Raw genomic sequence first — 26,611 nt, forward strand, 5'->3', positions numbered from 1 at the left:
ACAGTCAGACGTCTTACAACACCAGGTTAAAGTCCCAACAGGTTTGTTTCAAATCACTAGCTGTCGAAGCACTGTTTCTTCCTCGGCTCCATCTGAGGCAAGAGCAGTGCTCTGAAAGATAGTGTTTGAACCAAACCTGTTCGACTTTAACCTGGTGTTGTCAGACTTCTAACTGTGCTCACCCCAGTCCAACGCCGGCGGTACACGTTAGGGAGGGAACTCCAGGATTTTGGCCCAGCGACAATGAAGGAATGGTGATATGTTTCCAGGTCCCTCAGGCGTTTGCTGCTGTTGTCCTGCAAGAAGATAGTAGTCGTTGGTTTGGAAGGTGCTGTCTGAGGGACCTCGATGAGTTCCTGCAGTGCATCTTGTAGATGGTATACATGGCTGCTACTGTGCATCGGTTATGGAGGGAATGAATGTTTGAGGAAGGAGTAGCAATCAAGCGGGACTCGTGTTAGTAAAGGCTCTGCAAGGTCAACAGTGCTGGGTTTGCCGTTGCTGTTTCTGGCACCTAGTTTGATGCGGTTTGTTCGGTTTCATTCCTTTTGTTTACTTCAGTAGCAGTTGAGTACAACTGAGTGGCTTGCTGGGCCGTTTCAGAGGGCTTTTGGACTGGTAATGTCACTGGACTGTTAATCCCGAGATTCAGGGTTCATCCCACCATGGCAGTTGGTGAAATTTGAATTCAGAAAAAATCTGGGATTAGAAGTCTAAAGATGACCATATTGTCAATTGTCGTAAAATTCCATCTGATTCACAAATGTCCTTTCAGGGGCACCGGTGTAGTCTTGGTGAACATGTACGCGCCCAATTGAGATGACACGGAGTTTATAAAGAAGGACATGGCGGAAATTCCCAACATAGACACGCACCGACTAATCATGGGAGGGGACTTTAACTGTTTACAGGACCCAGGGACAGACAGGCCGAATCCCAAAACGGGGAAGATCTCTAAATGGCGAAAGTACTCCGCCTATTCATGGAGCAGATATGGGGCGGTGGACCCGTAGCGGTTCACACACCCAGCGGAGAAGGAATTCTTCTCCCAGGGAAACAATGTATATTCACGGATCAACGTCTTTGTAGTGGGGGAATCGGTGCTTCCAGGGATAGTAAGAGTGAAATACTGCGCAATTGTAATAATAATCATCTTTATTAGTGTCATAAGTAGGCTTACATTAATACTGCAATGATGTCACTGTGAAAATCCTCTGCTCACCACACCGGCACCTGTTGGGGTACACTGAGGGAGAATTCAGAATATCCAATTCACCTAACAAGCACCCAAAGGAAATCCACGCAGACACAGGGAGAACCACTGTGCTCCTGTGCCACCCACAGTGGTTTCCCCATGGGCCCTGTTGGGGTTATGACAGAAGTAATCAACAACATCATCACAAAGGAGAAACGCCCATGTTAACGACTTGTGGGAGGAAACCGGAGCACCCGGAGGAAGCCCACACAGACACGGGGAGAATGTGCAGACTCCACACAGACCTCCGACCATGCTCTGAGGTACGTGGATGTGATGTTAGAGATGGGCTGTGCCCAACACTCCCAATTGGAGGATGCACATGGCCCTCCTGGCTGAAAAGGCTTTCTGCAAGAAAATGTCACAGGCCATAGATGAGTACAGGGAAGAGGGCAGCACTGTGGCGCAATGGTTAGCACTGCTGCCTCACGGTGCCGAGGTCCCATGTTCGATCCCTGTTGTGGGTCACTGTCTGTATGGAGTTTGCACATTCTCCCCGTGTTTGCGTGGGTTTCGCCCCAACAACCCAAAAGATGTGCAGGTTAGCTGGATTGGCCCCTTAATTGGAAAAAATGAATTGGGCACTCTAGATTTAGAAAATAAAACAGAATGGGAAGGCCTCACCCTCCACGTGAGGCGCTGAAGGATGTGATCAAAGGTGAAATTATTGCGTACAAGCCATGTAGAGATAGGGAAGAGAGGGTGGCTAGGCAACAGCTAGTCGACTCCCTACTATAGATAGACCGGCAATACTCCGAGGCCCCTACCCTAGTGCTCCTGGCAGAGATGAAAATGCTACAAATGGACCTGCTCTCCATGAGGAAAGAGATGCACCAAGTCTGCCAGGCACGGGGGACTCTGTACGAGCACAGAGACAAAGCCAGCCACCTGCTGGCTCACCAGCTGAGAAAGCAGGCAGCCACGAGGGAAATGGTACAGATTAGAGACAACAAGGGCAAATTAGTAGCAGAGCGAGAAAAGATCAACAAAGCATTTGAGGCCTACTGGGAGCTGTACACCTCCGAACCCCCCTCAGGGGACTTGGGGATGAAAGAGTTTCTCGATGGATTGGACATGCCAGTATGGGGGAGGATTGGAAACGAGGGCTGAAAGTACCATTAGAACTGGGAGAAGTCATCAACTCCATGCAGGCGGGGAAGGCGCCGAGACCAGACGAATTCCAGGTGGATTTCTACAAAAAATTTGCGACAGCCCACACCTATGGAAGATGTTCAGACTTGCTGGCGAGGGGCACCCTGCCACCTATGTTAGCACAAGCCTCAATCTCACTGATACCCAAGAAAGACAAATATACAACAGAATGCGGGTCCTACAGACCCATTTCGCTGCTAAATGTAGATGCGAAAATATAAGCCAAGATCCTTGCCAGAGGTGGTAGCAGAGGACCAAACGGGCTTTGTAGACAGCTAACATCGAACATCAGGGGTGGCACGGTGACGCAGTGGTTAACACTGCTGCCTACGGAGCTGAGGACCCGGGTTCAATCCCAGGCTCTGGGTCACTGACTGTTTGGGGTTTGCACATTCTCCCTGTGTCTGCATGGGTTTCACCTCCACAACCCAAAGATGTGCAGGTTAGGTGCATTGGCCATGCTAAATTGACCCTTCATTGGAACAAAAATTGGTTACTCTAAATTTAAAAACAAAACTTTGAACATCCCAGACCTCTGCTGAATGTGATAATGACCCCACCCAGGGAGAGAACACCAGAGGAGATCATCTTCCTGGATGCAGAAAAGGCCTTCAACAGAGTCGAATGGGACTCCCTCTGGAGCGGTTTGGGCTTTCCCCGCCTGGGTGAAACTCCTGTACAGCACTCCCATGGCAAGTGTACGGATGAACACCACCAACTCTATTTCCAGCTGCACAGAGGTACTAGGCAGGGATGCCTACCGTCCCAGCTGCTATTCACCCGAGCGATCGAACCGCTCGTGATCGCGCCCATAGTGGCAAAGAATTGGAAGGGGATCTGAAGAGGAGGCGGAGAGCACAGAGTCTCGCTCTACGCGGATGACCTGCTCCTCTACACCTCGGACCCGCAAAGAAGCAGCATGGAGGGGATCATGGCGCTCTTGAAAAGAGTTTGGAACCTTCTCGGGCTACAAACTCAACCTGAGCAAAAGTGAAATATTCCCGGCGAACCCGCAAAGGGGGGAGGGGCAGAGCTAGAGGGGTTACCATTCAAACAGCCCCGATACAAATCTGTTACCTGGGGATCCAAAATCGCCTCTGACTGGACAAGGATCCACAAGAGGAATCTGGTGAGCCTGGTGGAGGAAGTTAGAAAGGACCTGCAGAGGTGGGACACACTCCCACTCTCCCTGGTCAAGATGAACGTACAGCCCAAGTTCCTCTTCCTGTTCAGATCCATCCCGATCTACATCCCCGAGGCCTTCTTCAACTCAAGTGGAAACATTGATCATGGCGTTTGTGTGGGGTTGGGAAGAATCCAAGGATCCCCCAAAAATTCCTGCAGAGAACGAGAAGCTTGGAGGACTTGGCCCTCCGCAACCTGTAATATTACCTCTGGGCAGCAACAGCAGTAAGGGTAAAGGGATGGATAAAGGAGCCGGAAGCCGAATGGGTGAGAATGGAAGAGGGCTCCGGCACGGGTACCTCCCTCTGGGACCTGGGCATGGTAGTGCCCCCATCCCCACCGATCAAGCACTCAATGAGCCTAGTGATGTTAGCCACACTCCGGTCGTGGAACCAACTTCGACAGCACTTTGGTTTAACCAAAATGCCCATTAAAGCCCCCATCTGCAACAACCACAGGTTTGTGCCAGCCAAAATGGACGCCACCTCTAATAGCTGGAGACTGTGGTGATATGCATCACTGTAAATACACAAGGGGTTAATGTAAATACATGTAGACTAGCTAGACACTAGAGGGAGCACCAGAGACATGGCACACACACATTCAACCAATAGGTCAGTAAGATAGGACACGACAATTGGGCATTCACGATACACACAGAGGTGACACTACCACAGGGGGGCATTACACCAACCCATATATAAAGGACACAGCACACATGATCTTCCTCTTTCCAGTGGAGACACTCAGTGAGTACAGACACAGGGTTGATTCAATATCACACCCACCACGTGGATTGTAGCAGACTGGTTCGTCAGTCTGAGTAGCTATAGATGGATTAACAGTAGAGTAGAATCTGTGTAGGAGAATTGATAATAGTTTAATAAATGTGTTGAAGCTATCTCCATGTCTGAACCTTCCTTTGTCAGACTGCACATCAAGGAAGCAGCTTATGCTATGTCGAGAGCATAACAAGACAGAGACAGGACAGGGAGATGTTGATGGTTAGGGAGTTCCACATAGACAACAGACTGACAACACTAGAGAAACTAACAGAGAAGTTCCAGCTGACAGGGGGAAATGAGCTAAGATATATGCAGATCAAAAACTTCTTACGTAGGGAAATGAGGACATATCCACAGCCACCGCTGCAATCGTTGTTAGAGGACCTACTGGACGCGGGCATCTTGGGCAGGGGGCGTTGTGGTGACCTGTATGGGCAACTACTGGAAAGGGCACACACAACAGTGGATGAGACAAGAGAAAAGTCAGAGGAAGATCTGGGTTTGAAACTGGGTGGGGGCTCTGGAGGGGAGAACTGCACAGGGTCAGCGCCACCTCCACCTGCGTAAGGCTAAGCCTCATGCAGATAAATAATCCCATGGCGGAACTGACAGCAATAGAAAGAGAGAGGGGAGAGTGGGTTATGGTTAGAGATACAGGATGGGAGTGTTGAAGGAGCGAGGGATAGGGCAGGAATGTGAGTGCCTGCAGGAGAGGGAATGCAACGTGAGAGAGTTGGAATGTGAAAGTAAGAGGGGAGGTGAGAAGGGTGAAGTGAGAGTGACAATTAGGAGTGATGGGGAGAGAGGCGGGAAATGAGGGAGAGGTGAGATATGGAGGGGTAGTGATGAAAGAGTGGTGGTGTGAGGAAGAGAGAGGGGGAAATGAAAGACTGAGTGGGAAGGTGACATGAGAGCAGAGAAGCGGGAGAGTGGGAGCGAGAGAGAACGTTAATATCAGAACAAAAGGGAATGAGAAATGGGAGAGAGAGAGAGCACCGGGCTGAGTGAGAGTGGGAGTGAGAGAGAGAGCACGAGTGAGAGGAGGGTAGAGAGTGGGAGAAAGAGATGGAGGGCAATGGAGAGAATGTGAGATAGAGAATGAGAGGAAAAGTGATTGAAAGGAAAAGAGAGAATGTGTTAGGAGCCAGACCTGGGGTGGGATTCTCTCACCCCCTGCCGGATCTTGCCCCGGGGGGGCCTCCACGGTGGCCTGGCCCGCAATCGGGGCCCACCGATCCGCGGGCAGGCCTGTGCCATGGGGGCACTCTTTCCCTCCCCGCCGGCTGTTGTCAACCTCTGCCATGGCCGGCGCAGAGAAGAACCCACTGTGCATGCGCTGGGATGAACCCACTGCGCATGCGCTGGGATTTTGAGCAAGGTAGACAAAGGGGACCCAGTGGATGTGGTGTACCTAGATTTCCAAAAGGCCTTTGACAAGGTACCGCACAAGAGGCTGCTGCATAAGATAAGGATGCATGGTGTTAAGGGTAGAGTACTAGCATGGACAGAGGATTGGTTGTCTAACAGGTGGCTGGCAATCAGTGACGAGTGGTGTGCCTCAGCCATCGGTGTTGGGACCACAATTATTTACAATTTATATAGACGATTTGGAGTTGGGAACTACGTGTAAGGTATCCAAGTTTGCAGATGACACGAAGGTGTGTGGCAGAGCAAAGTGTACTGAGGACTGTAAAACCTTACAGAGGAACATTGACACATTGAGTGAGTGGGCAAAGGTCTGGCAGATGGAGTATAATGTCAATAAATGTGAAGTTGTGCATTTTGGTAGGAGTAACAATAGAACGGATTATTACTTAAATGGTAAAAAGCTGCAGCATGCTGCTATGCAGAGGGACCTGGGTGTACTTGTGCATGAGTCACAGAAGGTTGGTCTGCAGGTGCAACAGGTAATTAGGAAGGCAAATGGAATTCTGTCCTTCATTGCGAAGGGGATTGAGTTTAAAAGTAGAGAGTTAATGTTGCAGTTGTACAAGGTGCGGGTGAGGCCACGCCTGGAGTACCGTGTGCAGCTTTGGTCTCCACACTTGAGAAAGGATGTGCTAGCACTAGAGGGTATGCAGAGGAGGTTCACTAGGCTGATTCCGGAGTTGAGGGGGTTATCGTATGAGGAGAGGCTGAGTAGATTGGGATTATATTCACTGGAATTCAGAAGGTTGAGGGGGGATCTAATAGAAACATATAACATTTTGGAGGGAATGGATAAGATAGAAGTAGAAAGGATGTTTCCTCTGGTAGGTGAAAGTAGGACAAGAGGGCATAGCCTCAAGATTAGGGGGAGCAGATTTAGGACTGAATCAAGGAGGAACTTCTTCACCCAGAGGGTGGTTAAAGTATGGAATTCCCTACCGAAAGGAGTAGTAGACGCTACTTCATTGAATATATTTAAAGATAGGGTAGATGTTTTTTTGAAAAATAAAGGAATTACGGGATATGGCGAGAATGCGGGTAAGTGTTTCTGAGACCATGAAAAGATCAGCCATGATCTAATAGAATGGCGGAGCAGGCTCGAAGGGCCGGACGGTCTACTTCTGCTCCTAGTTCTTATGTTCTTATGACGTCAGCACACGCTGGCGCTCCTGCGCATGCGCCAACTCACACTGGCTGGCGGAGGCCATTCCGCTCCAATACCGCCGGCGCCGGCCTAGCCCCTGAAGGTGTGGAGGATTCTGCCGGGTAGGGGAGCTAATCAGAGACAGAAATTCTCCCAGGTGTGGGCCAAACAGAATAAAATAGCTTGTATTTGCATAATGCCTTCTGTGGCTTCCTCCTTCAGACGGAACATTATCCAAGATCCTGACTGTCATCTCAGGCTGAAGTTATAAAATCTCCTGGCCACTATTTAGAAGAGGATCAAAAGAGTTTTGTCTGGTGTGTTGGCTGATATTTATCCCTCAATCCACATCACTGTAAAGAGATTATCTGCTCATTATCAGGTGGCTGTCTGTGGAGGCTTGTTGGGTAAAAATTGTCTGTTGTGTTTTCTACATAACGGCAGTGACTGTACTTCACAAGTAATTGGCTGTCAAGCACTTTAGGAATTCCTGAGGTCGTGAAAGGTGCGATGTACAACACGTGTCTTCTCGCTTTCTGTTTTCTTAAAATCTGACATCACTTGTTGGCACCAAAATTAAATTTACAATGTAAATAAGTTGAGCAGGATTTATACTTCAATGTAGAATAAAGCTTTGCGGGTTGAGTTTTCACGGGTCCTGCTCTGTTACTCTCACACTACGGGTGCCTTATCAGAAAACTACGCCTGTAAATTACTGTCCAGTGTTGGATGGGAAATTATGGGCCCTGCTCCTTGGATTTTCAAATCCGCAGTCTGCTGTTTGTGAAGTCCCATCCAGTGATTCAGCACCTGGGAATATGCACCATAGACAACCCAGGCAATTCACACTGGCAATGTGAACTTTCATAGAATTTACAGTGCAGGAGGCCATTCGGCCCATCGAGTCTGCACCGGCTCTTGGAAAGAGCACACTACCGAAGGTCAACACCTCCCCCTATCCCCATAACCCAGTAACCCCACTCAACGCTAAGGGCAATTTTGGACACTAAGGGCAATTTGTCATGGCCAACCCACCTAACCTGCATATCTTTGGACTGTGGGAGGAAACCGGAGCACCCGGAGGAAACCCACGCACACGTGGGGAAGCTGTGCAGACTCCCCACAGACAGTGACCCAAGCCGGAATCGAATCTGGGACCCTGGAGCTGTGAAGCAATTGTGCTAACCACAGCTGGGTAGCATGGTGGTTAGCATAAATGCTTCACAGCTCCAGGGTCCCAGGTTCGATTCCCGACTGGGTCACTGTCTGTGTGGAGTCTGCACGTCCTCCCCCTGTGTGCGTGGGTTTCCTCCGGGTGCTCCGGTTTCCTCCCACAGTCCAAAGATGTGCGGGTTAGGTGGATTGGCCATGCTAAATTGCCCGTAGTGTCCTAAAAAAAAAGTAAGGTTAAGGGGGGGTTGTTGGGTTACGGGTATAGGGTGGATACGTGGGTTTGAGTAGGGTGATCATGGCTCGGCACAACATTGAGGGCCGAAGGGCCTGTTCTGTGCTGTACTGTTCTATGTTCTACAATGCTACCGTGCTGCCCTTGTGGATATTATCTTAATTACTAGCTTCCTCAGGCGGTGTCTCTGTATATTCACCAGCTGTATCATTGGAAATAACATAGTGATGATTCAGAAGAGCAAAATCTGCGCTCAGCATATGAAACAACATTGAACATGCATTCTGCATTTCACAAGAGGCTGTGATAACCATTGTTTCTATTTTTCCTAGCTCTGGCTGAAACTGAAGTCTTCCGTGCTCCTGGCAGTTCTGTGCACTTCCCTGGAGTGAATGAAGATCAAAGGGACCAGGCCAAGGTCTTCCAATGGAAAGTATCCCATGGAAATACGGAGAATGGAACAAGAATGAGAGTGCTACAATTTCATGCAGGAGCTACAGAACCTTCCTTAATGAAAAAGTACATCAATCGCGTTGACTTCTCATCATCAAATGGATCATCAAATGGATCATTTGTCCTTCATAATTTAACTTTTTTAGATCAGGGTCATTATGAACTTTTCATCAATTTACAGAATACCATTGTTCAAGAAGTTAGGCTTTCGATAATAGGTAGGTTTTGCCTCTTTTTTTCAGCAGCAATAATTTGAATTATGGCAAAAAAAATTGACGTTTTTATCACTGACAATATATTAGTCAGTTATTAGTCAATGATTCAGTCAGTAATCACACATTGGTGAGTGAGTCTGATCAAAGAATCATAGAATTGTTGCAGCATGGAAGAAGGCCATTCTGCCCATCATGTTTCTGGCAGCTCTCGGTTGGTCCCAGTCCTCTGCCCTTTGTGTAGTCCTGCAAATTTGTTCTCTTCAGATAATAATCCAATTCCCCCAAGAAAGCCATGTATGAATCTGTCTCTACCACACTCTTCGGCAGTGCATACCAGACCATATACACTGATTGTCAAAAGAAAATCCCTGTGTCACCATTGGTTCACTCGTCATTGCCCTTCTGGTTCTAAACTCAAATGGGAACTCGTTCTCTCAATCTACTCTGCCCAGATCTATCTAGATTATGAATACATCTATCAAATCTCCTCTCTGAGGAAAACAGACACGCCTTTGCCAATCCATCCACTTAACTGAAGTCTCTCATCCCCAGAACCATCTTGCAAATCTTCCCTGCATCCTCTCTAAAGCCTTCACACGTTTTTTAAAATGCATAGTGTGCAGAATTCTACATAATACTCCAGTTGAGGCTGAACTAGCATTTTTTAACTAGCAGTTAAATAAACAAAAGTCAAACAGGACCTTATTGGTCATTGTCTACTTTTCCTGTTACATCCTTCTCATGAACATTAGGGTCTTGACTGCATAGAATCATAGAATCATAGGGTTATAGAATCATAGAATTATTGAATCATAGAATTATTGAATCATAGAATCAGAGAATTATAGAATCATAGAATCATAGAATGATAGAATCATAGAGTCATAGAATTATAGAGTTATAGAATCATAAAATTATAGAATCATAGAATCGTGGAATCATAGAATTATAGAATCATGGAATCAAAGAATTTTTGAATCATAGAATCATAGAATTATAGAATCGTAGAGTCATAGAATTTTAGAATCATAGAGTCATAGAATGATAGAATCATAGAGTCATAGAATTATAAAATCATAGAATTATAGAGTTATAGAATCATAGAATTATAGAATCATAGAATCATGGAATCATAGAGTTTTTGAATCATAGAATCATAGAATTATAGAATCGTAGACTCGTAGAATTATAGAATCATAGAGTCATAGAATTATAGAATCATAGAATTTTAGAATCATAGAATTATAGAATCATATAGTCATAGAATTATAGAATCATAGAGTCATAGAATCATAGAGTCATAGAATCATAGAATTATAGAATCATAGAATTATAGAATTATAGAATCATAGAATTATAGAATCATAGAATTTACAATGCAGAAGGAGGCCATTTGGCCCATCAAGTCTGCACCGGCCCTTGGAAAGAGCACCCAATTTAAGCCCACACCTCCACCCTATCCCAGTAACCCCACCTACCCTTTTTGTTTGGGACGCGAAGGGTAATTTACCATGGCCAATCCACCTAACCTGCACATCTTTGGACTGTGGGAGGACACCGGAGCACCCGGAGGAAGCCCACGCAGACACGGCAAGAATGTGCAGACTCCGCACAGACAGTGACCCAAGCCGGGAATCGAACCTGGAGCTGTGAAGCGACAGTGCGAACCACTGTGCACCGTGCGGCCCATGTGCTACCGAGCCGTCCGTCAATACGGAATCACAAAATATTGCTGAGAAGAGAGACCCACATGAACACAACTAGTCAATCCAATTCAAAATCATCACATCATGTGAAAATAATGCACAAATGCAGCTGGAGCCGCATGTGAAAAGAAAAATTGTTTATTTATAAAATGAATCGACATTCCTCCAAACTCACGAATATGAAAATCAGCCATGTATGACAAATGGGGGGCGGGATTCTCCATCGTGGCTGATGAGGGAGAGGGAGAGGAGGTAGGACACAGAGAGGAGCGACTGTGGGCTGCTGGCCAGACACTGGCCAGGCTGGCTTGGGTGGCGGAATCCCTGCCAGGGCTGGGGCTTGGGGGGTTGGGGGTGGGCACGGAGTGATGGGGGAAACGGGCCATGTGGTCAGGGTGACCCCAGGCACGGACCGCCATTGCCGTGGCCTGAAAGACAGCCACCTTGCTGCACATCCCACTGACCACCCACCTTGGCCCCTAGTTCTGCGGTGACACTGGCCGTATGGTACCCTCACCACACCATCCCACCATCTGGCATACCCCCCACCACAACAGGCCGCCTCCCGCCAGTGGGGCATCAGGCAGGCCACCCGGGGCAACAACCACTGTAGCCTCTATGGGGGCGCGGGCATGGGCCACGGAGCATATCTCCGGTAAGGGCAGCGCCAGCCGACGATACCACTGGCAGCAGGGACGGGCGGCAGGGCCAGGGTCACCAATGTCCCAAATTACCAAACCGCACGTCTTTTGGAACTTGTGGGAAGAAGCCGGAGCACCCGGAGGAAACTCACACTGGCACAGGGAGAACGTGCAGACCCCACGCAGACAGTGACCCAAGCTGGGAATCGAACCTGGGACCTGGGCGCTGTGAAGTATCAGTGCTACCCATTGTGCTACCGTGCCTAACCTGCTAAAATGTAAACGTTGACCCCCTTTTTGAGGCTGAAAGAACAACACGTGAACAGATTCCAAAGCACCTAATATAGTTACATTTCAGTGCATTACTAAAGGAGTGTTGTATTGTTGAAGGTGTCATTTTTTTCAGATGACTCTTTAAACTGAGGCCTAGATTTTCTGTTCCAATGATTCAAGTGGAGACTGAAGATCCTGTTTCAGGAATGTCATGGTGACACAGTGGTTAGCACTATTGCCTCACAGCTTTAGGGACCCGGATTCAATTCCGTTCTTGGGGGATTGTCTGTGTGGAGTTTGCACTTCCTCCCCGTGTCTGCGTGGGTTTCCTACGGGTGCTCCGGTTTCCTCCCACAGTCCACAATGTGCAGGTTAGGTAGATTGGCCATGCTAAATTACCCCTTAGCACCCAAAGGTTAGATGGGGTTGTGGGGAAGTGGGCCTGGGTAGAGAGCTCTTTCAGAGGGTTGTTGCAGACCCGATGGGCCAAATGGCCTCCTTATGCACTGTGGGGATTCTATTCTTCAAAGACCAAAAAATTCACCTTTTGTCCGTTCCACTTTCTTCTTAATCCTTTAAAACCACATCAACTGACCATTCATCCCAGTCCTGTTTGTGACAAAACTGTGGTCAAATTCACAACCATGTTCACCGCACTACAACTTTAAAAATAGCTGTGAAACACTTGGGGATGTACTGTGTATGTAATAAAGTGTTGTATAGAGGCAACATTTCACAATATACATAAACGATCTGGAAGAAGGAACTGAAGGCACTGTTGCTAAGTTTGCAGATGATACAAAGATCTGTAGAGGGACAGGTAGTATTGAGGAAGCAGGCGGGCTGCAGAAGGACTTGGACAGGCTCTGAGAGTGGGCAAAGAAGTGGCAGATGGAATACAATGTGGAAAAGTGTCAGGTTATGCACTTTGGAAGGAGGAATGGAGGCAGAGACTATTTTCTAAATGGGGAAATGATTAGGAAATCAGAAGCACAAAGAGACTTAGAAGTCCTTGTTCAAGGTTCTCTTAAGGTTAATGTGCAGGTTCAGTTGGCAGTTAGGAAGCCAAATGCAATGTTAGCTTCATGTCGAGAGGGCCAGAATACAAGACCAGGGACGTACTTCTGAGGCTGTATAAGGCTCTGGTCAGACCCAATTTCGAGTATTATGAGCAGTTTTGGGCCCCGTATCTAAGGAAGGATGTGCTGGCCTTGGAAAGGATCCAGAGGAGGTTCACAAGAATGATCCCTGGAATGAACAGCTTGTCGTATGAGGAATGGTTGAGGACTCTGGATCTGTACTCATTGGAGTTTAGAAGGATGAGGGGGGATCTTATTGAAACTTACAGGATACCACAAGGCCTGGATAGAGTGGATGTGGAGACGATGTTTCCACTTGTTGGAAAAACTAGAGCCAGAGGGCACAATCTCAGACTAAAGGGAAGATATTTTAAAACAGAGATGGGAAGGAATTTCTTCAGCCAGAGAGAGGTGAATCTGTGGAACTCTTTGCCGCAGAAGGCTGTGGAGGCCAAATCACTGAGCAGACTCGATGGGCTAAGTGGCCTAATTCTGCACCTATGTCTTATGGCCTTATTGTCTAAAATTCTCTTGCAGACATTTTGCTGCCATGTTGTACTTAGATATTTCATTGCAAATGAAGATTTTAACATCACAGTTCTTTAATCAGTATTTTTTTCTCTTCAGATAAACTGGCAAAGGCTTCAATATTGAGCAACACCAGCTCTCTCGCTTCCACCATTGCGCTGACCTGTGATGTTTCTGGAAAACCTCATGGGTATAAATGGCAGAAGGACGGAGGGGAAATCTCTCCGCGTCACTGGCTAATAAATGGCAACAGAAGCCTCATTATCCCGAGCTCTATGAAAGGTGACTGTGGGATCTATACCTGCCTCGCAGTCAATCCCATCAGCTCTATCCAGGCAGATTACACATTAACTATTTATGGTAAGCTTGATTTATAGATGAAACTTTGAAGATAAATTTGTAACATCTTTTGCTACTGGTGAACTTTCGAATTCAGCAAGTCAGTGCTGGGGCAGAGAGTGTTGAGACCAGAATTAATTTCAATGTTAAAATAAATTGTAAAGGATATTGTTAAGCGTGAAGAAATGCAGGTGATTAACTTTGGCTGGGACTTTGATGAGAAAGGATCTTTATTTTAAATTCCCACTCAGAGATGGGATTTCATTTAGAAGCAATTCCTTCGCTAGAGTTATTGAAATCTTTTGCCACAAGGACTTGTAAAGACAAAGACCATCTTTTAAGGGAGAGCCAATTGATTTTACAATGTAACGATTTCCAAATATTTAAACAGTGTAATCTATTAACTTTCCAAGTAATGGGGCGCGATTCTCCGCCCCCCACGCTGGGTGGGAGAATCGCGGGAGGGCCGGGCGAATCACGCCACGTCGCCCTGGCACCCCCCGCGATTCTCCTACCCCCCCAAAATGGCATGTCGCGTTTTGCGACAGGCTGGTCGGAGAATCTAACGGCGACCAGCCCGGATGGGCCGAGCAGCCTGCCGAACCCGACCGGTTCACGCCAGCGCCAACCACACCTGGTCGCTGCAGGCGTGAACAGCGCGCGACCGCTGTGTGTGGGGCCTGTGGGGGGCGGAGGGAGGATCGAGCAGCACGGGCGTGCTCAGGAGGTGTCTGGCCCATGATTAATGGCCACCAATTGCCGGGCCGGCGTCTCTAAAAGACGCACTCTTTTCCCTCCACTGCCCCGCAAGATCAAGCCGCCATGTCTTGCGGGGCAGCGGAGGGGAAGACGGCAACCGCGCATGCGTGGGTTGGCGCCGGCCAATCTGTGCATGCGCGGCTGATGTCACTTAGGCCCCCCCCCCCCGTGTTCCCCCCCCCCCCCCCCGTGTTGCTGCTGCTGTCGGCCTATTTCCCTACCATTCCGCCAGGAAATCTAGGAAAGGCTCCACCACCTAAAGAACCCCTGTACTGAACCCCTCAGGGCAAATTTCACCTTCTCCAATTTGATGAACCCTGCCATATCATTGATCCAGACCTCCACGTTTGGGGGCCTCGCATCCTTCCATTGGAGCAAGATCCTCCGCCGGGCTACTAGGGACGCAAAGGCCAGAACACCGGCCTCTTTCGCCTCCTGCACTCCTGGCTCCACTGCAACCCCAAAATTGCGAGTCCCCAGCCTGGCTTGACACTGGATCCTACCACCATCGACACCATCCTTGCTACCCCCTTCCAAAACTCCCCCAGCGCTGGGCATGCCAAGAACATATGGGCGTGGTTCGCTGGGCTCCCCGAGCATCTAGCACACCTGTCTTCGCCCCCGAAAAACCTACTCATCCTCGTCCCAGTCATGTGGGCCCTATGCAGCACCTTGAACTGTATGAGGCTAAGCCTCGCACAGGAAGAGGAGGAATTCACTCTCTCCAGGGCATCCGCCCACATCCCCTCCTCAATCTCCTCACCCAGCACCTCTTTCCATTTATCCTTCAGTTCCTCCACCGAGGCCTCATCTACCTCCTGCATCACCCGGTATATGTCCGAAATCCTCCCTCCTCCAACCCACACCCCCGAGAGCACCCTGTCCCGCACCCCACGTGGGGGCAGCAAGGGGAACCCATCCACCTGCCGCCTGGCAAACGCCCTTACCTGCATGTACCTAAACATGTTCCCTGGGGGGAGCCCAAACTTCCCCTCTAACTCCCCCAAGCTCGCAAACCTCCCCTCCACAAACAGGTCCCTGAACCTCCTACCCCTACCCTGTGCCAGCCCAGAAATCTACCATCAATGCTCCCTGGAACAAACTGATGGTTCCCCCGTATCGGGGCCTCCATCGAGCCCCCCACTTATCCCCTATGCCGTCTCCATTGCCCCCAAATTTTGAGGGTAGCCGCCACCACCGGGCACGTGGTATACCTCGTTGGAGTGAGTGGCAACGGCGCCGTTACCAGCGCCTCCAGGCTCGTGCCCACACGTGACGCCGCCTCCATCCTCTTCCATGCTGCCCCTTCCTCGTCCATTACCCACTTACGCACCATCGCTGCATTGGCAGCCCAATAGTACCCACAGAGGTTGGGCAACGCCAGCCCCCCCCTATCCCTGCCCCGTTCCAGGAACACTCTTCTCACCCTCGGAGTCCCATGCGCCCACACAAATCCCGTGACTCCTGTTGACCCTCCTAAAAAAGGCCTTCGGGATAAGGATGGGGAGGCACTGGAACAGGAACAAAAACCTCGGGAGCACCATCATCTTAACGGACTGCACCCTCCCCGCCAGTGACAGTGGTAACATATCCCACCTCTTAAACTCCTCCTCCATCTGCTCCACCAACCTTGTGAGGTTGAGCTTGTGCAGGGCCCCCCAACTCCCCGCCACCTGGACCCCTAGGTACCTGAAGCTCTTCCCTGCCTGCTTCAATGGGAGCCTACCAATCCCCTCCTCTTGATCCCCCGGATGCACCACAAACACCTTGCTCTTGCCCAGGTTCAACTTATACCCAGAGAAACCCCCGAATTCACTAAGAATCCTCATCACCTCCGGCATCCCCCCCACCGGGTCTGCCACATACAGCAACAGGTCGTCCGCATAAAGCGACACTCGATGCTCCTCCCTACTCGCACCAGGCCCCTCCAGTTCCCTGACTCCCTCAACGTCATGGCCAGGGGCTCAATCGCCAACGCGAAGAGCAAGGGGGACAGAGGGCACCCCTGCCTCGTCCCCCGGTACAGCCAAAAGTACTCCGACCTCCTCCTATTTGTGGCTACACTCGCCATCGGGGCCTCGTAGAGCAGCCTCACCCACCGGACAAACCCCTCCCCAAACCCAAACCTCTCCAACACCTCGCACAGATACTCCCACTCAACCCTATCGAAGGCCTTCTCCGCATCTAATGCCACCACTATCTCCGCCTCCCCTTCCACAGCCGGCATCATAATAACGTTGAGGAGCCTTCGTACGTTTGTATTCAGCTGCCTTCCCTTCACAAACCCCGTCTGGTCCTCATGTATGACCCCGGGCACGCAATCCTCTATTCTAGTGGCTAGGATCTTTGCCAGCAGCTTAGCGTCGGTGTTTACAGCGAAATCGGCCTATATGACCCACACTGCAGAGGGTCCTTGTCCCGCTTCAGGATCAAGGAAATCAGCGCCTGTGACATAGTTGGGGGCAGAGCCCCCCCCCTCCCTTGCCTCGTTAAAGGTCCGGACCAACAGGGGGCCCAACAGGTCCAAATACCTTTTATAAAATTCCGCTGGAAACCCGTCCGGTCCCGGCGCCTTCCCCGACTGCATGCTCCCTAGCCCTTTGACCACCTCCTCCAGCTCGATCGGCGCCCCTAGTCCCTCCACCTGCTCCTCCTCCACCCTCGGGAATTGCAGCTTGTCCAAGAAGTGCCCCATTCCACCCCCCTCCACCAGGGGTTCCGACCGGTACAGTTCCCATAGAAGTCTCTGAAGACCCCATTAACATCAACCCCCCTCCGCACCACCTTCCCAGCTCTATCCGTCACTCCCCCAATCTCCCTGGCCACATCTCGCTTCCGGAGCTGGTGTGCCAGCATCCTGCTCGCCTTCTCCCCGTATTCATACACCGCCCCCTGTGCTTTCCTCCACTGAGCTTCCGCCTTTCTGGTAGGCAATAGGTCGAATCTGGCCTGAAGGCTACGCCTCTCCCCCAGCAATCCCTCCTCTGGAGCCTCCGCATATCTCCTATCCACCCTCCATCTCCCCTATCAGTCTCTCCCTCTCCCTCTGCTCCCCCCTCTCCCTCTGGGTTCGGATGGAGATCAATTCCCCCCTCATCACCGCCTTCAATGCCTCCCAGACCGTCCCCACTCGGACCTCCCTGTTATCATTGGCCTCAAGGTACCTCTCGATACACCCCCGAACCCTCCCGGCCACCTCCTCATCTGCCAGCAGCCCCACCTCCAAGCGCCAGAGCGGACGTTGGTCCCTCTCCTCCCCCAGCCCGAGGTCCACCCAGTGCGGGGCATGATCTGAAATGGCAATGGTGGAGTATTCCGCATCCTCCACCCTCGAAACCAACCCCCTGCTCAGGACAAAGAAATCAATCCTCGAATAGGCCTTATGTATGTGGGAGAAAAACGAGTATTCCCTGACCCTTGGCCTCGCAAACCTCCAGGGATCCACCCCGCCCATCTGGCCAATAAATCCCCTGAACACCTTAGCCGCCACCGGCCATGGGCTCTCCCTCATGCGGTTGGATTCTAAACGCCCACAACGGCAAAATCACGTTTGGCGACGGGACGTAGAATCCGTTTTGGTGCCAAAATCGGGAACGGCGCCAGTTTTTCAATTCTCTGCCCCCTGAAAAGCGGCGGACTCCGCACCAATTATCCACTGCCTGAGGCCCGCCCGACGATGCTCCGTCCCCGGCCGCATTCCCCACGGTGTGAGACTCTCCTGGTCCCAGCCATTCGGGAATCAGTCCGGGGCCACCACAGTCAGGAGAGGGCCGATCAGCAGGCAGGGGAGACTTCATTCGGGGCTGGGGGCAATGTGAGGGTGCCTGGATTCAACCAACATCACCCCCCTCTCTCAAGTGACTCCCTCATGCCTCAATGTGCTTATGCCCATGTACACAGTGGACACTTTGCTCTGGGACAAAGCTCTTTGATTATAAGAGGTTTCTGAAGTGAGAGCCCAAATCCTCGCAGCCATTTGTTTTGACAGCCAGGATGCATTCTGGGTTATATAGTCTGATCTTGGCCAGGCTGTTGCCCTCCTGCGCAGTTGACGATCCACTAAAGATCTCCAGGAGTCAAGATGGCTGACTAGGCTGGCAGCTGTTGGAAGCAAAACTGAAAGCTGGGGTGGCTGGTGTGATTGACAGGGTGGGAAGCATATCTTGCTGATGCTCGATCAATGACTCCAAAAGCGAGATTGGATGACAATTAAAGGATTTATTGGACTAGATGTTTCCCCCAGCAGTGCAGGTACAGAATGCAGCAGCTGGGGAGACACAGGCTCTTATACTCCGCCTTACTGGGCGGAACCAGCAGGCAGGCTTCACCAATGATCTTGCTGTCTCAAGTACCTCCCACGCCAATGGTCTTACAGCCTCAGCCTGGGTACCGTAATACCCCTAATACCGACTTACTTGCCCCCTTCAAAACCACCCTGAGCTCCCCCTCAGCAATAAAATCTCCAGGCGTACTGGGCGCAATTCTCCCATCGGGAGACTAAGTCCCGACGCCGGAGTGAAACCCGGAGTGATTCACTCCGGTGTCAGAGGCCGCTCCCAGCCCCCTATTCTCCCGTCCCCGCGGGGCGAGGAGCGGCGTCGCGTAAATGTTGCAGCCGGCGCCGCGTAAATTATGTCACCCGCGCATGCACGGTTGCCGTCCTCCCCGCGGCTGCCCCACAAGAAGATCTCGGATGGATCTTGCGGGGCGGTGGAGGATTCATTTTCAGGAGGTCCTCCTTCAGAGAGGCTGGCCCGCCGATCAGTGGGCACCGATCGCTGGGCCAGACCCCTTTTGAGGTACCCCCCCCAGGTGGAAGAACCCCCTCCCCCCCACACAGGCCGTCCCTCCAGCGTTCCCACGCTGTTCCCGCCGGCAGCGACCAGGTGTGGACGGCGCCAGCGGGAACCTGTCGTGTTGGGCAGGTCGCTCGGCCCATCCGGGCTGGAGAATCGCCGCTCGCCCATTCCAAACGGCGAGCGGCGATTCTTCCAGTTGCCAGCCGTGAATTACACCGTGCCGGTTTGTGGGGGGGGGTGGGAGAATCGCGTGCGGGTGCCGGGGCGGCGTGGCGGGACTCACCCGGCGCCCCGGAGATTCTCCTACCCGGCGTGGTGGGGGGGGGGGGGAGGGGGGGGGGGGGGGGAGAATTCCGTCCACTTTCTCTTATTTTAAAGTTATCAATTATTGCTTTGACATTGTGAGTGGGACTTTCTGCCACCTCCTCCTCCCCCATGGCGTGTTATACGGTGGTGGAGGTGGCTCGCCGTTGTTTGGCAGGGGGGAAACCTTCTGATCCCGCCACTGTGAACGTGGTTTCCCATTGTTCACACCCTCAGCCCAACCTGCCGATCCGGCCTCCGGGAACGACTGAAAAATCCCGCTTTGTGTTTCTCTGTGGCTCAGCGAGTTGTTTATGCTCTCTTGCTACCTCAGCTTTCTTTTCGAAATTCATTTTCAATGTTATGCCAAACCAGATCTCGGGCAGCTTCTGCTGGGTTTCATGATGTGCTGAGCATTTCCAACAATTCCCGTTTCTAGTGGAGCAAAAATACCCCTTTGCCAGCCCTCCAAAAAGCAATCGGACTTCCTCATTCTCCATCAGCATGAAAACCAGCAGAAGCTGCCCGAGATCTACCCGGCTCGAAACGCCTCGCGAGATTCAACGCGATCCCCCGAGACGTTGCAATGTGAATCCCGCCCACAATGGGCGGCATCACTTTTTGGCAAACCTGCGTATTAAAGCGTATTAAGCCTCTAAAGTGCAGATTCCTGATGCTTTGGGATTCAATCCCTTCACCCCGGAAACATCGGGGGAGCGCCGTTGGTACTGGTCCCCACAAACAAGGACCAGAAGGCACGCGTGGGGGTCTCCAAGAAGCTCTCAGCTGCATGCCCTGCCCTGGCACTGCTGGTGCCACCAGAGCACCCTGGTAGTTCCAGCCTGGCACCCTGGCAGTGCCACCTGGATGCCACCCTGGCACTGCTGCCAGGGTGCCCGGGTGGCATTGATAACTGGCATGGGCACTGCCAGGGTGCCAGGTTTGCACTGCCAAGGTGCCAAGTGAGCATTTTTTGCACGTGCACAATCGGGCAGTGGTTGCCGGGCATGACACGAGTCATGTTGAATAGCCATTTGTTTCTCGGTATTGCGAGCGCAGCTAAACGCACTCGCTTAGGGACATTGATTCTGTTTGGAGGAATCGCGACCGTTCTCTCAACAATGGAACACAAGTCACATTGAAGAAAGAAACGTCTGGGAAATCTCCAGCTCGGGCATGTCCAGAAAGCACAGATCAGATTGGAATTAGTGGTAAAATTGTGTTGGGCAGCATCATGAGCGTCTGCTGCCCATTTTAGACCCACCCAATGATCATTTCCACACTTCAAAATGGAGAAGAATTTGGGGCACAGTGTAAAACAGGAAGCTGATTAAATATTGGTCCATGCACCTCAAATAACCTTAGAAAAGCATAGTATTCCCACAAATTTGAGCCAAGTTGTTTCACACTGCAGCTATGCAGTGGTTACTTTGGTATTTTCCACTAATAGGATGCTGCTGTGAAAATAAGTTCTGCATACCACACAATTGAGAAACATCATGAACGAATTTCAGTGCTGGTAGGCTATATAAAGAATAAAGAATGATACAGCACAGGAACAGGCCCTTCGGCCCTCCAAGCCTGGACTGGTCAGGATATTAACTTTGGCCAAAACCCTCAGCACTTCCTTGTGCCGTAGCCCTCTATACCCATCCTATCCATGTATTTGTCAAGATGCCTTTTGAACGCCGTTAATGTATCTGCTTCCACCACCTCCCCTGGCAATACATTCAATTCACTCACCACCCTCTGTGTAAAAAAAAACTGGGCAGTCTCAGTTGTGGCAGCTTCTGTGGAGAGAGACCGGAGTTGACGTTTCAAGCCTGGATGACTCTTTGTCAAAGAATGAAGACGGCAACATCCACATCCCTGCCAATTACGCGCCTCCAGCCTTCTATATTCGAGCCATTCATTATGGGTCACTGTCTGTGTGGAGCCTGCACGTTCGGCCCGTGTCTGCGTGGGTTTCCTCCGGGTGCTCCAGTTACCTCCCACAGTCCAAAGGTGTGCAGGTTAGGTGATAAATTGCCCTGAGGTTAGATGGGGTTGCTGGGCTACGGGGATAGGGTGGGACTTGTGTAGGGTGCTCTTTCCAAGAGCCGGTGCAGAATGGCCTCCTCCTACACTGTAAATTCTATGATTCTATGATTATATTTCCTGCTTCCAGATATTTGGAATGTAGTATTGGAACCAAAGGACCAAATCAATGTGATATGAAGTACTAAAGTGTAAAAATCACTTCGTCCCTGGGGGGAATCGAACCACCAACCTCTTGTTTAACAGCAGAACGTGCTGACCTATTATGCCACAGAGACACCTGTACGTCCCAGCAGTTGGCCGATTTGATTCAAACAGCATGTTCCTTCAGTTGTTCATAAGAGGCAGATTACAGACTGGACTCAAAGCATCCCATGCTGTTGGATATAATTCCATGATTGGGCAGCACTTACTCAACAATCCTGAATGTTATAACAGCTACTCTAATAAATAAATAAATAACCTTTATTGTCACAAGTAGGCTTACATTAACATTGCAATGAAGTTACTCCGAAAAGCCCCGAGTCACCACATTCCGGCACTTGTTCGGGAACGCAGGGAGAATTCAGAATTCTCAGCTGGTACGGGAAGTGTTCTGCATCACAAACCAGCTTCCTAGCCCACTGAGCTAAACCTGCCCTCTAACAACCACTTCAAGAAACTCAGGCATGTTCAGACAGGTTGTGCTTGTGAGAAGTGACAAACATTCATAAGCAGGGGGCCATTCCCTGCAAAAAGAATCCGTTCCAGCCTCACACCTTTATTGGCTTTCCAAGTTTTGCGGAGCTTGGCATTTTTGTCTCCATGGTAATGGCTCAGCCAGCGAGAGTTGATTTGTCAACCAATCAGCAGCCTTTCCTCCAATACTGTAAATTGTTGTGATCATTTAAATTTGGCATTCTTGTACAAAATGAAAGCTTCGGCAGCATGACTCGCTTCAGGGATATTCAAGTTCTGTACTACCAAAGGACTGGATGCAAGTTTTTTATTTTTGGTTTGGATAAGTTAACTTCGTCCTTCTGTTTTTAAAAAAAATATGTTTATTGAATTTTTTTCATATTAAACAAAACCATACAAAACAATGAACCAAAATTACACAATAGATCAAAGAGGCGAGCTCCTTAAAGAAGGAAATGAATAGCTGCCATTTTAGGTAGAATCCTTCTACCCCCCCTCTAATTAACCTTCTCCAAATGTATGAAGGACATGAGGTCACCCAGCCAAGCTGAGGCACTGGACGGAGTGGGAGATCTCCACCCAAGCAGCATTCTGGGCTATCAACGAGGTGAAGGCGAGAAAATCCACCTTCACCCCCAACAGAAGCACCGGCGAGTCTGACATCCTAAATCTGGCCACCAGCGAATATGGATCCGAATCTACTTTTAGTATCTCCGACGTGGTGTTAAAGAAAAAGTCCCAGAAGCCTAGCAATTTGGGACAAGACCAAATTGTATGTGTGTGGTTAGCCGGCCCCCGAGAGCAGAGGAGAATTCGCTCATCCTCGCTTCAGTTAAATCCGCCCTGTGCACAGCCTTGAATTGTATCACATTTAGCCGAGCACATGAAGACGTGGAGTTGACCCTGTGAAGGGCCTCACTCCATACCTCACCATCCAGAATGGGACCCAATCCACCCTCCCATTTCTTGCTCACCGCACTCAACAAAGCTGACTCCGCTGACAGGATCTGGCCATAAATGCCGGAAATAGTCCCCTCATCAGACCCGGCCAAAGACAATATCCTCTTACACAGGTTCGTGCCAAGGGGAAGGAGGGGAAAGCCCTCCATGAAAAATATTGAATCTGAAAAGAGCTGAAAAGACCGGAACCATGCAATTGGAATTTCTCCGCTAACTCCTTAAAACTAGCAAACCTCCCCTCCATGACAGGTCTCCAAACCTCTCCAGACCCTTGCCCTCCCTTGACATAAACTTCGAGTCCAAACCGGCTGGTAGAAAAAGGTGGTTATTGATGATGAGGACCAACGGAAACAAATAGAAATGCCGCCTGAACTCAGGATGGAGACCACCACAGGGTTCAGGGTCATTCTCACTGGAGAGAAAGGCAACAATGTAATAACTATTGCACAAAGGCTAGAAATTATTTAGGAGCGCACCTCCATTTGTCCCTATATTGAACCAGGATCTCTGAACTCAACAATATCTTCTGAGTTCTGGCTGCTCAATAGTAAACAATAAATTGGATACAACAAGCCCCCCCAATTTTCTGTCTCTTTTAGAGCAAAGCCCACGGATCCTTGGAGTCTTACCCGCCCAAATAAAGGAGGACATTGTCATGAGAATGTCTCTTTAAGAAATGTTTGGCTGCTCATATTACTGCAGTGATGTCAGAGTGTGGGTGGAGCTGGGCTGTCTGTCAGCTTTTTACTTTTGTTTTAGGCTGTTTGCTGCAGGGTGTGTTTTAGTTTCGTTTTCAGTGTTGGCGCTGAAGCCAGACAGAGTAGGTGTATTGTTGATCTTTCTGCCATGAAAAGACTATCTCTTGATCATTTGGTGAATTCAGAATTACAAATGTTCTCAGAAATGAATGTAAACTTAATGTACTTCTGTTAAAAGGTGTTTCTTTTCTTTTCTGGATGTTGTTTGGGAAGTTATTAAGGATTACTCAGTGTTGCAGTCTTTGGGGGTTGTATTTGAATTAATGGTTGCTAAGATGTTTCACTATGTTTTAAAAAGGTTAACTTGAGGTCAGAGAATAACCATTGTTTTGCTTTTGAAAAATACTTTTCCATTTCTGCTGTACCACACCTGTAGAGTGGGCCGTGTGCTCCCCATACCACAATCTATTCAAAGTTGTGGGTCAGGTGAACTCCATGATACACTTTGGGGTTCTCTGAACCCTGGCCCATAACAGGGAGGATTATCAAGTAGATGAAAATGAAAAAAACACATTGGTCTGGATTCCCCATCGGCGTGATCTTTAATTTCATCGGCAGCGCACTCACGCCTGCAGACCTCTGGATGGCGTGGGGGTGCCTTCCATGGGAAACCGCATTGGTCGGCTGGTGGGACGGGGACGCACCGCACCAGAATATAGGTGAGGTGGGATGGAGAATCCCACCCATTATTTTTAAAAGAACGGGTTACTTACTTTATGGAGAAATAATGTGTAATGGGGAAATAATCAAGTAAAATAAAGTTAACATAAGGAAGTAAACTGAAGTCATGGCAGGACAACATATGTGGAATGTATGTCTTGTAGCATGTGGGAAGTTGTGAACACTCCTGGTGTCCTAGACGACCACATGCGCAGGAAGTGTCACCAGCTGCAGAACTTTGCGCTCCATGTTTTGGGGCTCAAGCGGTGGTCGGAGTCACTCTAACGCATCCGCAAGGCTGAGAGTTACATGGGTAGCAGGTTCAGCGAGGTGGTCACACCGCATCTTTCAGGTCTTGAGGTAGAAAGTGAACAGTGACTGCCAGGCAGCCCAAGAAACCTAGTCAGGTAGTGCAAGAATCGCCTAGGGCCTCGCTCATCAATCAAGTTTTGCTCATTTCTTTTTACTGGTGAGTGTGTTTGTTCCTCAGAGGAGTGCAGTCAGAGCCAAATTTGTGGTACCACAAATGTCTCTGCTCTACAGGAGGGAGGTGGAGGGGGAGAAGAACAGTAATGATAGAGGATTCATTAGTTGGGGGAACATACAGGCATTTCTGTGGTTCCTGCGGAAGTTAACTTACCTCCAGGACGGTATGTTGTCTTCCTGGTGCCAGGGTCAAGGATGTCACAGAGCGGCTGTAGGATATTCTTCTGAAGGAGAGCGATCAAGCCGAGGTCGTGGTTCATGTTGATAACAATGGTTTCTGTTGGAAAGGGATAAGATGCTGAAAGCAGACTTTAGGGAGTTGGGAGGACATTGTAAAACAGGACCTCGAAAGCAGTAATCTCAGGATTACTCCCAGTCCCAGTCCAAGTGAGTATAGAAACAGGAACGATTAAACATGTGGCTGGGAACCTGGTGTTGGAGGGTGGGCTTCAGATTTCTGTGGTATTAGGACCAGTTATGGGGAAGGTGGGACCAATGCAAGATGGCTAGTCTGTATTCTGGGAGGACGAACTAGGCAAGAAAATATACAATGAATGACAGGACTCTATGAAGTACAGAGGATCAGAGGGACCTGGGTGTGCATGTTCATAGATTCCTGAAGACAGCAGGTCAGGGCGATAATGTGGCTGGAAAGCAATTTTTAATACTTATTAACCAAAACATTTAAGAGCAGGGAGGTTATGATGGGGGTGTATAAAATGCTGGATAGGGTGTACAGTTCTGGTTGCCACTCTATAGGAGGGAACTGATTGCACTGGAGAGAGTGCAGCGGAGGTTCACCAGGATGTTGCTTGGGCTGGAACATTTCAGCGATCAAGAGAGACTGGATGGGCTGGGGCTGTTTTCCTTGGAACAGAGAAGGCTGAGGGGGGACCGGAGTGAAGTGTATGAAATTATGAGGGGCATAGGCAGAGTGATTAGGAAGGAGCTTTTCCCCTTAGTGGAGGGGGCAATAGAGTTAAGGTAATTGGCAGAGATTTATAGAAGACGTGAGGAAAAGCCTTTTCACCCGGAGGGTGATGGGAATCTGGAATGCACTGCCTGAAAGGGTGGTAGAGGCAGGAACCACCCTCACAATATTTAACAAGTATTTGGATGAGCACTTAAATGCCACAGCTTACAAGGCTACGGGCCAAGTGCTGGTCAATGGGTTTCGGGTTAATAGGTGCTTGATGGCTGGCGTGGACTTGATGGGCCAAAGGGCCTCTTTCCGTGCTGTATAAACTCTTGACTCCATAACCTGAACAGAACTGGGACGAATATCCCACAGGGAAATTTGCTGGTGCTGTTGTAAGGGTTTAAGCTAGTTTGGCAGAGGAAAGGAAAGCCCAGAGCAAATTGAACTGAAATGAAAATCGCTTATTGTCACGAGTAGGCTTCAATGAAGTTACTGTGAAAAGTCCCTAGTCGCCACATTCCGTCGCCTGTTCGGGGAGGCTGGTATGGGAACCGAACCGTGCTGCTGGCCTGCTTGGTCTGCTTTCAAAGCCAGCGATTTAGCCCTGTGCTAAACCAGCCCCTATTCAGAGTAGGGAACGGGGGATAGAGGATTAATGAGTGGT

At 49.7% G+C, this 26,611-nt stretch overlaps 1 protein-coding gene across 5 annotated transcripts in view; it reads left to right on the plus strand.

The window, feature by feature from the left end:
* The window catches only part of LOC119975688 (HEPACAM family member 2-like), an 89,727-nt gene that overhangs the window by 47,183 nt on the left and 15,933 nt on the right, over positions 1-26,611 (plus strand). For all 5 annotated transcript variants that reach the window (XM_038815476.1, XM_038815477.1, XM_038815473.1 and 2 more), the window contains exons 3-4: positions 8,687-9,025; positions 13,349-13,609. In XM_038815476.1, coding sequence (XP_038671404.1) covers positions 8,687-9,025; positions 13,349-13,609 — 600 coding nt within the window. The remainder of the gene's footprint in view (positions 1-8,686; positions 9,026-13,348; positions 13,610-26,611) is intronic.

This window comes from Scyliorhinus canicula, chromosome 13 (assembly GCF_902713615.1).
Source record: "Scyliorhinus canicula chromosome 13, sScyCan1.1, whole genome shotgun sequence".
Taxonomy (NCBI): Eukaryota; Metazoa; Chordata; class Chondrichthyes; order Carcharhiniformes; family Scyliorhinidae; genus Scyliorhinus; species Scyliorhinus canicula.